Source organism: Musa acuminata, chromosome BXJ3-1 (genome assembly GCF_036884655.1).
Source record: "Musa acuminata AAA Group cultivar baxijiao chromosome BXJ3-1, Cavendish_Baxijiao_AAA, whole genome shotgun sequence".
In the NCBI taxonomy this organism is placed as follows: domain Eukaryota; kingdom Viridiplantae; phylum Streptophyta; class Magnoliopsida; order Zingiberales; family Musaceae; genus Musa; species Musa acuminata.
Genome location: NC_088349.1, coordinates 23,023,401 through 23,042,030, shown reverse-complemented (window position 1 = coordinate 23,042,030; position 18,630 = coordinate 23,023,401). Strand labels below are relative to the sequence as shown.

The window sequence follows — 18,630 nt, the reverse complement described above, 5'->3', positions numbered from 1 at the left end:
CCTCTCTCATCCTTTCTATTCCTAATCTATCAATGTAAGTGGTTATGTGAAAGAATAGGAAGAGAGGAGAAGAGTCTAGTTCTCCTTGCAGATCGACGATAGTTCTTCGGACATGAAAACGATGCCCCCATAGATGTTATAAAGTTCTTTCCAAATAAACACATCGTAAATCCGATCTATCATTATTTAATTTTAATCTTGATATAAAAATAATTTCATATTACATACGACATAGTACATATTTTATGTTTAAAAAAAGTTTTTTCTTTATACTTGCAATGGCAATTTATAGGTGTATCTCCAAATCGACATCAAGTGAACTATTCTAAGTTAAAACAACTGATCTGACAGGCCATCAGTTCTCTATCCATTCTCTTGTGCAGCGACCACAAAATGCAACCTAAGTCTCTGATGCCACCTATAGTTAGATGAAGCATTGAAGCTTACCGTGGTCTTGTCTGGCACTGACAACTCAACGTCCTCGGTCATCAACGTCGCAAGACAAAGCCATTGCTCCTTAGAATCCTTGTCTGCTATCTTGGTTTGCTTTCCCTCTTGAAACAAGCCACCAAACACTGATGGATCATTCCAGCTGCCAACAATCTAATTTAGTAAAAACACTCGACTACCCTTCCGGGAGTCACAGCTTTTTGTTTCATGATCCCGCTTGTTGAACACATGATTCCACTCAAGGGAGCATTGTGTGTCCTTTCATCATCTTAAGGCCTGTTCTCTTCTTTGTTAGAAATTAATAATGCCATCAAATCATATAATTTCACCATCAACTTGATAAGAATAAAATATTAACCCAAAATAGTAGTAATAAATTCATCTTATTCTAAGAGTCAATCGAAGATAAAACATTTTGTCGATAGATGCTTGTGTAATCTTAAGTTGTGTAATCTTAAAGGTGCTACATAGTTTAGGCAAAGTAGCTGACCTATTCACGTGATATACAAAAATTATATATCCAAAATTTTCAATTCAAGTTATGAATTAATACTAGAACAATAATTTATCCCTATAAACCAATTCAATATTACATATTATATATTAAAATAAAAGTGTCATAAAAATACCCTCCACAAGTCAATGACTGATAGAGAGGATGCACATTATTTTATTCGCTCTTGTGAATGGACATTTCAGTCTTCATTCACTGAATGTACTATAACATTTTTATGATGGAAAATATTAAAAGTTCAGAATACATGACTACAACCTTAAAAGTCAACACTAGCTGTTATTTGTATCCCTTGTCATGGATAAGTTCATGTTGAGATTATTTTCACATCATAACATGATGGCAAACCTCTCTCAATATTGAAATGGAGGTCATGACAAACTATGGCATCAATCCATCTTTATCTTTATTCTCCACTTTGGTAATGCTCTCCATGATTCTCCAAGTTGGGGTGCATGGGATCCACTCAACCACTGCATTCCTACAAACTGATCAATGAATGGTACCGATCGCAGATGGAGAGAAGAAAATGTGATGCATCTCTTGCTTTTTAGATGTAATATTTTACTCTTTTAGTATCAGACAATTGACTACGAAGTAATTCTATATTGCTAAAGATATAATATTGGGTTCGACCTATAATTTGATAAACTTAATTAATTGGACTCATTAGGCCACTTAAAATCCAATTTTTCTCATTTAAATGGTCATTTAAAATCGATTTATTCTGTCCATTATTTTCAAGCCAAAGCAAACCTAACAATTTGGAACATTTAATCCTTGCATTATATTTTTGAATAAGAATATGAGTAAGAGTATGCTCGACTCTTGCAGTGACGCACTCGACCCACTTCATGTGTGTTGGCCACATGGTGGGTCCCCGCCAGAAATGATAGAACGGGTGTCTCCGTTGGTCCCACTTTTGACTTGGTCCAGACGCACCCTCACCAACCGAGGCTTGCGCGACACGACCACCGGGCAATCGAGTCCCGACTTAACCCACGAACAAATTAAAGCATCAATATCTCATTCTTTCTCCACAGATGACAACTTTTGTCGCGATATGAACGACGTGGCGTATATCTCGTGACTCAAGTCGGAGTATCACGTATCTGTCGTCGTCTCTTCCCTTTCCATTTTCTCTTTCTTTTTTGAGCTATAAATTTCCAGTACTCTCGCTCTCCCTCTCCCTCTCCTTCCCCTTCACAGTTCACCGTTCTCGCTCTCTCTCTCTTCTCTCTCTCTCTCTCTCTCTGAGCCTCCGATCCTATCCCCCGAAGTCCGAGAGGTATGAATCCCTAACCCCCATGGTTGCTCCGCGATCGCTTAGATCTCCCTCGCCCTGTGCCTTTCTATTGCATTCGAATGATTCTTTGAATACCCTATGGATCGATCGACGCTTTTGTGGCTTCGGGTTGTTTTGTTATTAATCGTCTCTCTCTTCGTGATCTGGTTTTAATCGGCCTTTCTTCGGTGGTATATCTCGGGTTTCGTCTGTCGTGATGTGATCTGATATCATATTTGGCCGGATAATTCCTCTTTCTCTTCAAAATCATTTTTTTACCGCATTGATGTGATGAAAGAACTTAGTGGGTGATGGATCTGAGGTAGAAGCCAAACAGGGTGCAGTAATTGGATGGAACTTCGTTCCAGGTTTCATTTGTGACTTATGGTGCCGGAGGCATCACTGCTAGTTTATATCTGGTTGTATAATGCTTAGTCTCGTTAATTTAGTCCATCTTTAGCATTCTGAACTTGATATACTGAGGGCGAGATGGCATTTTACACAAAAGCCCTCAAGATCACATAATATTTTACACTATGATGCCAATGGAGTAGTCATATTCTGAATCATGGAGAGTTTTGTGATCTCTTACATGAATTCTTAGTGGTTTTCTGAGGAGGAGAGCTGTTGGCATTGGAGAATACTCGAGAGGAGTTGGTGTCAATGATCATATGGTTCTTTGTTTGTGAATACTTTTAGAAGTTGTAGGTTCTCTAACAATCATGTGTTGCTTCAACTCGATTAACCTTTTACTGTTGTTACCAGTCATGGGTTCCACAGGTCCATAATAGTTTTCATTTCCAGTTAGACGCAAACCCTTGTTTATGTGCACAGGTTCCCTTGTGCACAAAATTAGGGCCCATGCCAGCTTAGGAGGAAAAACTGATCTGCACCATCATTGTAGACGTGTCACCAACAACAAAACACAAACAGTAGGCAGAATGTCTTTTGTGATTACTGGAATGGATGAATAGCAGAAGACGAAAACCTGGTGAAAGTCGATCTTGATAAGAAAGATATGCCTTTGAACGGGTTCTAGGTAATATCCTAAATTTAGAATTCAACAGTAGTACAGTGATGAAATGTAGGCTGATTAATTTTATAGAAGAACATTCTCTGAAGAATATTATTAATTTATATTGACATTTGTACTTCTCTTGTATGACTACATGATAATCTAGTATTGTGCGCTTAAACATTTAGTGTCAGTATCTCTTCAGTTCTGCATCTAAAAGCTTATGTTACGCATGCTATATTGTGAGCTATGTGAATATTTGACTAAGGAATATGCTTTTATTATTTGGCAAATCCAAACAAGACTCTTAGGAAAGATACTCATCATTTTGCCATTGGTGTAAAATGGAGACGTTGCAATGAATAAGGCTCAGCCCTTAACATGACAGAGAAATTTTGATTGTCCAGAAGATAAACCCCTTTCTTTGATTGAAAGACAGCTTTAATTGACATGCATAAATGTTGAGAACCGATGTGAAGGTGGAAAACAGTATGGATGTAGATTGAATTGTATTATTAGTGTCTTATCTGCGATTTCAATTTGCTTATTTGTGTCGCAATGACATGTAGATGCCTCTGATATTCAAGAGTTTGGTATACTATCTAAATTAAAAAGTCAAAAGTTTGGAGCATAGTTAAGGTTATCGCAGTTTGAATATGTTCACTATGTCAGCCCTTGCAATGTTATCCAGAAAAGATATGCCATTTACTGCTTTGATCATTAAATGAGTTTAAAAGTTGGGTCATCGGCTAGGAATCTGAACAAGTACTTCACCTCCAAAGATCTGGTTTCCAGGAAGTTTCTGTTATGAATATCCCAGTTAATATAGGCACTTGTGGCTTTTATTTTGCAGATTGTTGAATCTTATATACTGTAAAAGCAAAAGATGGGACGTGGAGTGAGCAGTGGAGGGGGTCAGAGTTCTTTGGGCTACTTATTTGGTGGCGGTGAGGCTCCCAAATCTGCTTCTGATGATGCTGCACCAGTTCAAAAGCCAGCTCCTCCTCCACCTCCTATTAACAAAGAGATTCCAGCAGGTATCCAAAGCAGTCAAGCTAAAAACTGCTACCGAGCGGATGGACAGAACTGTGGCAATTTCATCACAGTATGATATCACTGGCTCAACTCCTTATAAAAAGCATATATATTAATGGTTCATTGTTTTACCAAAATATTTTTTGCATCTGCATCTGAAATTGTTGTGCACATCCTTATCTGTTAGCTGTTTAGATATAAGTATGACTATCAAATTATTTAAAATAAAAAGGACCCACTTCTTTCTCTCAATTCAGCATTGCTTCCTTCACAGAATTGAACTCTTCATTTCTGCTTCAGAAGAATGTACTTATTATTGACTCTAAGTGGACTTGCATGATCATTAAAATAACTCTTGCAATTTTCTCATCCTGAATTCTTCTCCATCTATGTAGGCATTTGTTGACCTTAGGTAGAATTAATAAAAAAATGTTTGATTGTTAAGTTGAATATGTAAATCATTAGGCTGTGCTGATTCTCATGCCTTCAGGACTTGTTGCACTAGATTTACTTCTATCTGATACATTCTTATGATAGAATTGCTTCGAAGGTAGCGATGACACTCTTTATGATTGTCTTTTGGAATAAAAGACTAGTTTTGTTCTGTTACAGCAGGAGAACATGCAGTGCCAGCATGAATGGCATGTAGTTGATCATGTCTGGTGAAGCATATGCACTGACTGGTATGCAGATGTTATATGCTTCTGGATGTAATATATTGTTAGCAAGAGAGAGGTCTTGTTATGCATTCACAAGATTGAAGTCTTTAATAATTGTTAGCATATGAGATTCTTAATAAGTGTATCCTGCATTCGAGTTTAGGCATGTAAATAGTGTTTATCTTAATCCATCAATTTTTTCCTACTCTGCTTCTATAGTTTGTGCTTTTGTTATGATGTCTTGTTGAAGTATCAAAGGCCAGCAAGTCACGAACAAGGTGATGGCAATAGGAACATGTCCAATCCGTGATTACCACTGGGCAAAAAGCTGGTGAAAAGCTTTCCTTGTCCATATAAGTTCCTTGTAACAAGTGACTACTCGTCCTAAAGCTGTAAGACAGCTCATACCATAATATATATATATATATATATATATATATATATATATATATATATATATATATATATATATATGGTTTAGAAAAGCACATGATTATATAGTCATTTGTTGTTTTATAAGCATTTTCTATTTATATTATCTGAATTTATATGAAAATATCTAATGATTGTTGTGGATTTTAAATGATATATGATTTCATCATATTCCAAAAGGTATACAAAAAATTTATTGAGACTCTTAGTTTTGTAAAATGTAATACATAAATTATTTTTGGTGATATGATAGTTGGTATGATCTGAACCCACTAATGGGATTATATATATATATATATACCAACTTGTTTCTCTCTTGTGACCAGTTAAAAGTGGTATTGTTTTGTGCTACTTGTTCTTTGTCCTTGCAGAACTAATCGTGAAATTTTAATTATACAGGATCGACCTTCGACCAAGGTGCATGCTGCTCCCGGTGGTGGTTCTTCCCTGGGTTACCTGTTTGGCAATGGGGGTAATTGATGCTCTTCCTGGATCCTGTAACTCCTATGCATGTGGCTGTTCTAGTGGAACCTTGTTTGCAAATATGTATGTGGTAAAGACTCTTTAAGCATGTACAACTTTGCATCCAAATGTATAAGAAAGTGTCAGGGTGATGAGACAAGAAACATCTAGTTGTGATTGCTTTTTCTTTTCCCTTTAAAAGTGAATTTTTACTTGAGATTCAATTCTCATGTTATTATGGCTGGTGTTTTTCTTTTTGAACTTTATTGCTGCCTGGCTTCTTTGATTGCTTGCTTTTTGAATGGTAGCCGAGGGGGTGGTTTAGAGGCACAGAAAGCTACACGAACAAAAGGTAAATCTAACTAGTTAGCAAATTCCGGAACCAATGTATCAATTTATGGGCCAGTAATGCCATTGTGATGTGACACTGGCTTTGTTCTCAAACCTCTACTTCTTTTCGTGGTATGGAAATGAATTGAGTTCTCAGCAACTGTGTCCCTGTCCTGGCAGGATTAAACATGAATCATCCCATCATTTTGGGTTCACTGCCATAGCATGCTTGGCGGCTGAATCCTTCTCGGCAGTAGCCTGCAGTTCCAGCAGCCGCTGCTGCTCCTCGTCATCGGTGACCGCGGCCTTGCCCTCGGTTTCTGCTTTCTTCGGCTTGGTGGTGGACTGCTGGTAGAGGACGCCTCCGAGCATGCAGATGAGGAGGCCAACGGTTCCGACGAAGGTGGAATGCTTGTCCCAGATCATCAGGTTGATCACCACCGTCAGCAGCTTGTTCACTATGCCAAGCACCGTGAATCCCGTTGCGGAGATCGCCCTCCGGCAGGAGAACCCGAAGAAGGATATGGACAGGCCGAACAAGCACGACAACGCCACCGGCAGCACCACGCCGATGGAGAACCGGTTCGTCCCGTCGGAGACGGCGCTCTTCATCTGGTTCAGCTCGCCCATCACCAGCAGCTCCAGCGGGAACAGCAGCAGCGCCTCCAGGTTGTTGTACAGCACCAGCCCCCAGGTGTTGAGGCCGATGGTCATGACGACGTGCTTGATGTAGACGAAGTCGATGGACATGCTGACGAGGTAGGCGGCGGCCCAGGCGTAGGCGGTCACGGTGAACTGGTAGTCCGTGAGCACGTAGAGGACGCTGCCCCCGAAGATGGTGGCCAGGGAAGCCCACGTCTTGAGCGACGGCCATGGCTGCTCGAGGAAGAGGGTCTCCCCGACGGCCACGAATATGGGGACGACGGAGCGGAAGACGATGAAGGTGTCGACGTTGGCATGGAGGAGGAGCTCGCTGTTGGTGAATATGGAGACGTAGAACATGAAGGCAGCGGGGAGGAACTTCCACATGGTCTTGAGGTTGAGGGAGTCGTGCTCCACAAGCTTCAGCCAGCCGCAGAGCAGGACGCCGAGGACGCTGGTGAGGTACTGCAGGGCTGTTAAGGCGCCCGGGTATGGGAACTCCATGACCGCCCACTTGTTGATGATGGAGAGCAGGGATGCAGAGATGCAGTAACCAGCAGCTACTCCGTACACTGATGCTTGATGTGCTAAGATTTTGACGGTGTCATTCCAGGTAAAAACAGATCTCGAAGTTGAATCCAAATTGTTGTCACTGCCGGAGGCATTGTTCTTCGGAGCCTCACTATCATTACTCATCTGCAGAAAACGATCGAGAGATCATGATAGTAAATTTCCTGTCATAATATATATATTATGCACTGGCAATCACATTCATGGCCTCAGCATCATAGAATCTGGACTGTCCATTTGAAACACGTCAATGCTAATCTTATTATTATCTGATATGTTCTTTATTCAGTGACAAATATGAATCTGCATCCATACGAAGGTGCAGGTTAGAATGGCTTGGAAGGCAACTACATACCGTGGAACTATTGGCGAAGATTTTGTACTATCTACAAAAAAAATGCATGAGTTTATAAGATTTTTTTTTTCATTATCTCTTCCTATAGGAAAAATAGAACGCCATAATGTATATAATAATAAACCTCGAAGCAACTTGTGTAGTAGGCTAACTCAACAAAGTGAATTTCCAGTACACACAGGACTTTCACATCCATCATTATTATGTATGTTACGGACGAAATAAATTTTCAGTATGAGTTTTGAGTTGATCAAATATCAAGTTAAATAGAGACATATTCATATAGTTTATTAGTTATATCTCCTCGTGTAAAAGAAATAAGGAAATAAAGTCATGCATCTCTGGACACCTATTGAAAATTACCCAGATAATCTGCGTTCCGATGCTTTTCTTCTCTCGTACTCTGTGCCTTCACGCTATTGTGCAAGAAAGGATAAATGATATGTGGATTTTAGAATCGCTTGATCTATATGGGTTTTTATGGGTTCTTTTTGTCACGATTGAAACATTATAAGCTAACTAACCCATCAATTTTATTTGACTCAAATCACTAAATAAAATATTTAAGTTAAAATCAATCTTAGTTTTACATACTTCCGATATGAGACTAATTTGATATTAAACCTTCTCCCCATCACACTTCTTTTTCGTCTTCAACCATCATAAAAGGACCATAACCATCATGTTAACAACACCACTATCAAAAGCAGCTACACTATAAACTATCGATCGTTAACGTAGTCCTCATCGATAACCACTACCATATCTGTCACCTCTTCTACCACATCATCCACTCAACCATCGCTTCACCATCTAGGACTAAGGGCATTAGATCATTTTCAATTATGTTAAGGATTGTTTGCAAGATGAATGTTCCTTACCCTCAAGGCTTACGTGATATATTAATACGAGAATAAGATTAACCCAACCCCTTGATTGTATCTTGTCTAGGACTAACTCTTAGGCATACTTCATTTTCGGTCCTTCCATCTAAAGTGAACTTTCTAACCTCTCTTACTTTCTTTACTTAGTTATTTTATACTTACTTGTCTAATTCATTAAATCATTGGTCAAGTTAATCAAAAAATTAATCAAGTCATAGTTGAAAAGATGAGTTAGCATCCTTACGCTACCACTTATCTTTTTCAATCTATTTGACATCATCATCTCTCACTACACCTTTTAGTTTTGCTCATAGCACACCACACCACTCACCCCTATATCATATCATATTGGTATCAAAACAAATTGGCCCAATTATTTTTTTGCTTCTTATACTATTTATTTTACTTCCTTGCATCATCATTTACTTTCAATATTTTTTAATCTTTATTTAATATTATTTTATTTATTTTTCATACCTAGACATTTCCAAATATGCCAAAATTCAACTCAGTAAGTTAAGAACCATCCTCAAATATTTTAGCCAAAAATACCACCTACATCCTACCTAAACACCTTAAAATCTCAACATTATCCTTACATCCCATATTGCACACATTCTACCTATACGACTACATATAATAGAATCTCTTACCTGCCAAATAAGTTTAGAAAGGAGTATGTGACATTCATGTAACAATGAACATCTATCTCCATTATATGGATCCCGACACACTTCTCTTCCAGAAGACAGACATATGATACTCATTCAAGAAATATCTATCCTTATAAAAGCATTGTAAACCCTATATTTTGGAGTTAATGAATGAAGAATTGAAGAATTGAAGAATTGAAGAACTGAGAGCTTGTAGCCACCAAAAACCTTAGGTGAGATGTGTAAGTGAGGAGAGATTCCATATGGATAAGAGGCCCTACTCTATCTTCTTCCTCTTTCCCTCGTTCTCTCTATCACCCTTCTCCTTTGTCTTTAACCATCATAACAACACCATCACTATCATAGATGCAACACCACTACCAAAAGGAGTCACAACATCAGCCATCAATCACCGTCAACATCAGCCATCAATCACCGTCAATGTAGCCTCCATCAATAACCATCACCCTACGCACAACATCTTCTACTACATCATCCACTCAACCATCATTTTATCATCTAGGACTAAGAATATTAGATCCTTTTCAGCTATGTTATGGGTTATTTATAGAAGAAATATTCATTGCCTTAAAGCTTAAGTAATGTATTAACTTGGAGAATAGGATTAATCTAGTTCTTTGATTGTATCTTGTTTAGGACTAGCTCTTGGTATACTTCATTTCCAACTCTTCCACCTGAAGTGAGCCTTCTAACCCTCTTATGTCATTTACTTAGTTATTTTACACTTGCTTGTCTAGATTTATTAAATCATTACTCAAGCTATTCAAATAGTTAATCAAGTTATGGTTGGGAAGATGAGTTAACATCCTGATTGCTATCACTTATCTTTCCCAATCTCTTTCACATCATCATCTCTCACTACACCCTTTATTTTTGCTTACCACATGCCACACTACTCACCCCTATATCACTATACCTCGATCTTTCTTCATTGGGGTATTTCTTTAGTATCTCTAGTTCTATAATTCGATAATCATAATGAAATTTGGGAGATAATCAATTTTTTTGGGTTTGAGGAAAAATCCTAAACTTGATAGTTTTACTATGGAGTTTTATAGATTCGGATATTATCTTTGATTCCATGATGTAGGCCTTCTAGGATTTCTTTGACCATGTTGTGCTTTCCTTTGATTGGACTAAAAACTTTATTATTTTTATTTCGAATATCAACAATCATAAGGAGATGACTTTCAACCTATATCTCTTTACAATATGAACTATTGCATTCTTTCTAAAGTCGTTGCTAACAAACTCAAAATCTTGTGCGGACTCTTTTACTTCTAAAGAATGATACACTTTTATTTTAGATAGATCTATCTATAATAATATCTTGGTGGTCAAGGAGGTGACCCACTCTATGTATAACTCTAAGGATAGGTCATGACTTGTTATGACTAAATTAGATCTTGAGAAGGCATCTTTCATGGGATGTTATCATTATGATGTTGAATATAGCTAATTTTTAAATCAGTTTATGAATCGGATATCCACATATATCCCTTCTCTTTCTTTTGCATATATTATTAATAACCAGTTATTAACCTTCTTTAGGGGTAAGCATGAGATTAGACATAATTCGATGTCATCTTATCATTGTATTTTGGTTGTCGAGATCCTTACTTTCATGTTTAATGATACTTATGATAATAAACTTATCATCACTCTCTTTAATTTTAAAAGAAAATTTAAAATTTATCACCTCATGTATGTGGATGATAACCTTCTTTGCTTTAGGGCTAACAAACATTGTGTGGTACTATAAAAATTATTTTTCACCTTTATGAGAAACTTACTAATTAAAGGAATGATATTTTTAAATATGATGTTTTCTTCCTGAATAGTACCCATGGAGGTGTTAGGAGGGATGTTTGTAAGCAAGGTCTTTTCCTTCTAAGTATTTGGTACTCCTTCTATTTCTCTTAGAAGAATTAATAAATTTGAACTTTCTAGTTTGGTGCAACCTATTATTGATAGGATTGAGAGTTAGCAATGGACTTTATTTATCGTAAGCTAGTTGCATGGTTCTAATTAATTATGTGTTGAACTCAGTTCCTCTTTATTTCTTACGTGTCTATTGGATGTCGAATGTTATGCTTAATAGGGTTATAAAATTTGTTAGAAAATTTTTTAAGGGAAATGGTGAGAACTCTCGTGGCTTACATCTCCTTCTTCGGGAGATCGTCACTTTTCCTAAGAATGAGGGGGTCTTAGGCATTGAGGACCTTCACCTTATGAAATTTGCTTAACAAGGGATGAGTATTTTATAATATTTGAACAATTTTGAGAGCTTGTTAAGGTTGAGGTTGTTAAGGTTGTTAAGGCTTAATAAGGGGTGAGGATTCATGGGTTGAGGTTGTTAAGGTTGAGTATAGTTGTGTTGATCATTGGAACTTGCATTTCTCTTGTAGATAGTTAGAGTTGGAGATTATTTTCACTGCTTTTGAAATATTATATGATGATTTTTCTATGTTTGTGTATAATGTTTCATAATTGGAGCTTTTTCGGATCCTTGGGTTTTAGATTGGTTGATTTCTTTGAAGCCCACATTTTGTAATGTTATTAAGTTAGAACACCTATGTATAGTTTCATATTTGTTTCAGAATGACTCGTTGAATTTGTATAAGTTGGAGTTCCTATTTAGGTATACCCTATCCAAGGAAATATGTCAATTGTATCATGCTCTTGTGCCACATGATGTTTTTTTGCTCTAGAAACTTGACAAAAAAAAGTTTTATTTCATATAAGTTTGCTTATTGATATATGCATTGCTAGAGGGGTGATTTTGTGCTGCATGAGGACCGATGGTGTAGATTATGGAAGTTACCACTCTACTTAGGGTATGGATATTTTATTGAAAAATTCTATATCGCCTTCTTCTTATGACCGACAGACTAGGTAGGCTAGCTGGGTGCATGCTATACTGAGTTGTCTTTGTTATCATTTGGAGCTTGAGTCGATTTCTCATTATTATTTTTATTACTTCTTTGCACTAATGTGTTTTTCGATTCTTTTCTTGCATGACATGAGGGTGAGTGGATTAATAAGGTGTGCATATGCGGGGAGGTCTTGGGTTGCTTTTTGGAGCTCTCATTGATATTGGGTTGTGGAGGAGGGTTAGGAATGAGTTTGTTTTTAAGTATAAGTTTACATTGTGCATGATATGATCTATAAGGTCATTGCAATGGTGCTAACTCATGATATGACAAAACACTATGATGGGAATAAGTAAGGGCAAGTTCAAAGGCAAATATCTTGAAGTATGTCTCAAACAAGATGGGTGAAACTTAATTACGATCATTCTATTATGGATACGGATAATGGAGGAGTAGGGTTTATTTAAAAAAATAATATGAGCAAATCTCTTTTTGCTCAATGCAGGTATGTTAAAAAGGGGAGTATCCTCTAATTATGAGGTGACTGCTATCAAGGATAATTTGCAAATCATTACTTGGGATCAAGTCAACATGATTCATGTGGAGTCGAACACAGATATTTATGCAAGACTGTTCTCACCCCTTGGGTGATAAAAAATTTGGTTAAAGATATCTGACATATCCTTAGGTGTTTTGATTCTTTTTTTATGTCTCCCTAGAAAAGACTAAGACTACTAATTGGCTAGAAACATATGATAAATGAGAGTGGACCTCTCAGTTGGTCATTTTTTTATGATTTGATCTACAGAGCTCTCCTTGTAATTCTATGGTTTAGCTAATATAATTTTACTTCAAAAAAAAACTGGAACATAAGGTCCCATGTTACCCTGCGGTTGTCCTTATATAGTTAACTTACTTTCTGCACCAAACACCGAACCTTGAAGCTATTTTTCTTCCTAGTGTATGAATGTCAAAGAAATGGTTCTGACAAGCGAAAAAAAAAAAAATCTTCCAGCCGGCCACTTAAAGGTTTTCACTAATCTGTCCAAAACTAGAGACTAGAAGCCAATAAAGAGCAATGAAATGGAAAGCAAATCAAAAGCAAGTTAAGAGATGGTTGCTTCACGGCCACCACAATTAGAAATGCATTCCAATTGTGCAGGTTATTTATCAGCTAATAAATAGTTGCCAAGATGCCCTTATATATATATATATATATATATATATATATATATATATATATATATATATATATAATATCACAGGCTATCTATCACTAGTAAACATCCATAATAATAGTAGTAAAACAACTGCAAAAAATGGTAGCAGGAGATGAAAGGTAAAACTTCAAGATGAAGCTAAGGTTTCAGAAAACAAAACTAATTCAGAGCGATCCAGTCATACCTTGAAAGTTCCTTTCTTCACGATTCTAGTTTCCTGAGAAGCTTAGCAGAAGCACATCCTACACAGGGCAGAGGAACATTAAGTCAACCAGCATGGCCTTCCTCAAAAATGGTATCAGCAGATCTGATCAAATATGAACACCTGTATATTCTTCCTTCCTCTCGGGGCATCCACTTTCCACTTCGCACAGGTAAATCGTCCGAAGAACAGATCTTTTAAGTGCCGGCTTCAAAATTACAAGACCCAGCGAAGTACTCATAAATTGGGAATCATCCACATGACGACCTGCAAAATGTGCACCGAGTGTATGTCAATGTTTTCTTGCAGTCAGTAGTACATCATTTTGCTTCTGGAAAAGACAGCTCAGAGAAAGCGAGCTGAATGTTTTCGAAATGGTATGGTGTTATTGGCTAAGAAAGTGGCCTTGTTCTGTCGTCCCCATCCTCTGATCTCCCTTGGAAACCAAGAAACCGCAGGAGAAAGTTCAAATCTTTCCTGGCATATTACATCAAAAATATATTGGGCATAACAAGTAAAACCAAAACCACTACACTGCATTCAAATCGACAGATCTAATTTGCCCACAACGGCAAGGGAAGCGAAAAACAACAAAATAAAAATCGAAACTTGCACTGATTCTTGAAGATATTAACAGACGAAAAAGCGAAGAAAGGAGTGGAATTTGACCGTGATGAATCAAAGGAAAACCAGGGTCTTTGAATCAGAAGCTGCGGGAGGAATCTGCGTCTGGCAGCAGGGGATCCACCGGCTTCGCGGACCGGGAGCTTGGGAGACTCGGCTGCGCTGCAGAGTTTAGAGGAATGGGCTCTTAAAAGTCAACCGTCCGCAGACGCAGTGGAAGGTTAACTCTAAGCAGCCCGCCAATTAACGCCGAGGGCCGGCGTGCTCGACTCTCTCACCTCCAAGACATGCGTCTTTTCCTCGTGTTTGTTCTTTTCCTTCTCCAACTCAGCCTACGACTTTTCGACTCCCATGCAAATGATTCATCGAGTCTTTCTCTACTGTGAACACCCCCAAAAAGTAGCTAATTAGATACTATTCTATTTATTTATTTATTTTATTAATTAAAATAACACTTATATTAGCTAACTTAGCCGACATTCTTATTATTGGTAGAAATATATTGAGACTAAATCCCTTTTTGGTCACTTACTTTGAAAGAAAAAGCGAAAAAAAAAAAAACAGAGGGGGGATTCTTCTTGTAATTTTGATGGGAACATTATATATATATAATGTTCTTCAACTTGATGCATCTTATTAATGCATCTTATTAATTGTCCAAAAAGACCTTGCAACTGACTTGACCAAATCTGCATAGAGAAACGAAACACGACTCATTCTGAGCGCACTCTTGAAATTGATGTCCTCAAGTGATCAAATATAAATATATTTACTTTCCAGTTAATCTAACCTAAGCGCGTATGCTTTGCCAATGATATCATATCGAATCCCTCGATATATGTACGATACACGTGCATGCACGTGGGTTGTTTGGCCTTATTAGATTTCAATACTAAAAATAATAATAATAATAATAATAATAATTTGCATCAAGATTGAGAAGATAGAATAATCATGATTTGTTGTCCTTTCTTTTCTCCAACTATAATGGTTACTGCTATCAACAGCACAGACTTATTACGAGACATGTATTTTCTTTGTTATTTTTCTGTACATATTCCACCTAGAAAAATTGCATGTCATTTTTTTTAATTTTAATGGCTTATCACAATACAAAAAGGAATCAATATTTTTTTTCTTTCTTTAATATTTTTTTAATGGCTTTGTGCCAATTAGAAATCCTGTGCATCAACAAATTTCATTTTCATGCTCTAGACTAATCCAAACTTTGGATGGGATGAATGGAGAAAGGAAATCTATTAAGAAATAGAATTTTAATGGCTAACCCATTAGATCTTAATAATATTGATTCCCGAAATAAAATTATTCATAAATCATTAAATAATGAGGAAGAGAACCTAAGGTTGTGCAGGTCGACGGCCTCTCCATCTCAGACAGCGAACTGAGCTGAATGGTCCCCTGACAATGTCTAAAAAATAAGTTTTAACCACTGAACTTAATAATCGTATATTATATATGTATATGTTTAACAATTGATTCGATCAATTGACTCACTGCTTTGACCAAAAGTTTATTCGAACAAGTTCTGTTAAATGTTGATAATTATAAATTTAATGGACATTAAATACGTAGTTTAGTTTATTGCCCAAAACTTTGGAAGTGCTGCTTGGATAAAGAAACAATTTAAATTTAGATAAAGAAAGCAGAAAAAACGTGGAGAGAGATCAAGAATCGCTGATCTCCAAGGTCCGAGGCCTTTTGACCAGCAAAGCCAAAAATAAAGCCTGCTCTCATCCCGTTGTGCCCTTCTCTCTCTCTCTCTCTCTCTCTCCGAATTTATAAACTTAATCTCATACTTATAAATGATCTTAATTAAGGCACATGGGTCGGTCGATTTGATTCGGATTTAGGAGAAGTTTCAGCTTAAATCGTAAGAAATTTCAGACTAAATTGGACCACGCCGTTCGATTCGTTTTTCTTGTTAAACTTTATGTTGATCTAAATGGTATTATATTCATATCAGAATAGTTTACATAGATTATAATAAAATATTTTGATTAATTTCATACTAAAAAAAATTTAAAATTAATTTATAAATATATGTTGAGTGTATTACTATCAACTTCAACTTAAGTATCTTGATTAATAGTTTGGATCATGGCATTAAACTCAATCTAATATTTACTTATTATGAAGAGGTTTAGTAGGAAATTGCTACTCATAGTTGGAGTGAAAGGACTCCTCAAAACATAGAATCAACATTGGACTATACCTAATATATACTATGCTAAGATTTTATCTCGGTTATATCAAGTTTTGACGAGGACATCGAGTCTTTGAAGAGTTTGATTAGTATATTATTATATGTTAGGATCAGAGCGGCACTAAGAGGGGAGGGGTGAATTAGTACAGCGGATTAAAACTCATAAGTTTGAAATCGATTTCGTAAATGTATAGAGATTTCAATTCGACGAACGATGACTTAGTTAAAATAGCTCAAGTAAAGATAGTCAAGAGTAAGGAGATAAAAACCGAATTATTTACAACTAAGTAGAGAAATGGTTTAGAACATTAAACACTCACACATTCAAGGAACACTACCATATATAATGGTTCGGTTAAGTGACCTACATTCACTTTCGAAGCCTTCTTCGATGAGGCTCCCAACTTCCACTAGTAAATCACTTTGAAGGGGAAGGACCAAATATCCCTCTTACAACCTTCTTATAAGTGGTTCACACTCTTACAGATTTTTCAAAGAGAAGGAGGGAGGTGAACACTTAAGCTATTGAAAACAAGATTTTGCTAGAGCTTTTTCTCACTTTCTAACTTGTCAAAAATGTGTTTTCTCTGCTGAGAATTGAGGGGTATTTATAGGCCCCAAGAGGATTTAAATTTGGGCTCCAAATTTGAATTGCTTTTGGGTTTCCCGGTGTTGGTGGTGCCACCGTCTGTTAGTGTCTGACACTGACAGTGTACTGGCGGTGCCACCGCCAGACCTCTCGGGTTCTGGGCGGTGCCACTATCCAGTCTGGCAGTGTACTAGCGGTGCCATCGTCGGATCTCTCGGGTTCTGGGCGGTGCCACCGTCAGACCTCTCGGGTTCTGGGCGGTGCCATTATCCAGTCTGGCAGTGTACTAGCAGTGCCATCGTCGGATCTCTCAGGTTCTGGGCAGTGCCACCGCTCAGTCCGGCGATAGTGCCATCGTCGGATCTCTCGAGTTTTGGGCGGTGCCACCGCCCAATCCGGTGGTGCCATTGCTTGGACTATTCTAGCTCACTGGTTGGGCTCCAAACTTGGCCCAAACTAGTCCAAACTCGGGTCTAATTGGCCCCTAACCAGCTTATAGGATTAACCCTTAATCCTAACCCAAATTACATGCAAACTATGAAATTAAGACATAGTCCTAAGTAAATTTTTAAGTGGCAACGTCGAGTTTCCTTCTGGCGAGCTTTCCAGTGAACTTCCGGTGGACTTCCAATACACCCTCGGATTTCTTCCAGCAGACTCCCAACAGGCTCCCGGTCTTGTGGCGAGTTTAACGAGTATTTGGCAAGTATCCAAACCTTCTCGGTGATCTCCGTGAACCTCCGACAATCTTTCCGGCGGACTTCCAAAAACTTTGATAAGTCTCCGATTCTTTCTCGGTTGGTTCCGGTAGCACTTCCGACGATTCTTCGGACTTTCGGCGGACTCTCGAACACCCATTGAACTTGACTCCGGTAAACTTGCTTTATGTCTTCAAGCTATCGTAGTTAATCATGCACATGTAAAACACACTTCAATCTAGACAATTAATCCTAAGCATCTAATCAAGTTGTCCGGTATGTCATTGGTCCCTCGATGCTTCGTCCAATTCTTCGGCACATCGTCCTCTCTTGCGGCCTATTGCCTAATCGGCCAGTTGACTCTACAACTCTGATATCCTTGGCACAATCTTTGCTCTTCTTGGCTCGATGCTCGAATCCATGTCCCGAAGCCTTCTGTCGATATGTCGACCGATCCATTGGCCCGACGTCCAATCTTCTAACATGTTCTTTTGGCACAACATGATTTTCCTGCTTTAATTGTCTCATCCTAATCGAAGCATCATGCGTCACTCAAAACGCAGATTAAAATAAAACCACATATTGATTAGTTTCATCATCAAAATATGAGATTCAACAATCTCCCTCTTTTTTATTATGACAACTAATCGACGATGGAGTTAACCTTAACTCTTGGAGTTTAAACAAACTCCTCCTATCAATATACCATATTGATAGAAACTCTTGGATTCAAAAATAGAAGCAACATGTCATAATAAAATCATGATATATAATCAACATACTTCTCCCCCTTTGTCATCAATAAAAAGGAGAAGTACCACAATCAAGTGTTTGTGATATACAAGTTCAACTCATTGCATGAAAAATATAATATCTATTTTTATCATCATGCA

The 18,630-nt window shown here is 37.5% G+C and overlaps 2 protein-coding genes across 2 annotated transcripts; one reads left to right on the top strand and one right to left on the bottom strand.

Annotated features, from left to right (window-relative positions):
• The first annotated feature begins 2,095 nt into the window (after nucleotides 1-2,095).
• On the top strand, nucleotides 2,096-6,076 carry LOC135629450 (protein SPIRAL1-like 3). The gene is made up of 3 exons (XM_065136816.1): nucleotides 2,096-2,252; nucleotides 4,118-4,369; nucleotides 5,790-6,076. The coding sequence occupies exons 2-3, from the start codon at nucleotides 4,151-4,153 to the stop codon at nucleotides 5,868-5,870; spliced, it is 300 nt and encodes a 99-aa protein (XP_064992888.1). The 5' UTR covers nucleotides 2,096-2,252; nucleotides 4,118-4,150; the 3' UTR covers nucleotides 5,871-6,076.
• A 114-nt stretch (nucleotides 6,077-6,190) lies between these two features.
• LOC135629449 (GDP-mannose transporter GONST3-like) lies at nucleotides 6,191-14,518 on the bottom strand. The gene is made up of 4 exons (XM_065136815.1): nucleotides 14,272-14,518; nucleotides 13,726-13,869; nucleotides 13,585-13,642; nucleotides 6,191-7,520 (listed from the first exon to the last, which is right to left on the bottom strand). The coding sequence occupies exon 4, from the start codon at nucleotides 7,518-7,520 to the stop codon at nucleotides 6,384-6,386; it is 1,137 nt and encodes a 378-aa protein (XP_064992887.1). The 5' UTR covers nucleotides 13,585-13,642; nucleotides 13,726-13,869; nucleotides 14,272-14,518; the 3' UTR covers nucleotides 6,191-6,383.
• Between the last annotated feature and the right edge of the window lie 4,112 nt (nucleotides 14,519-18,630).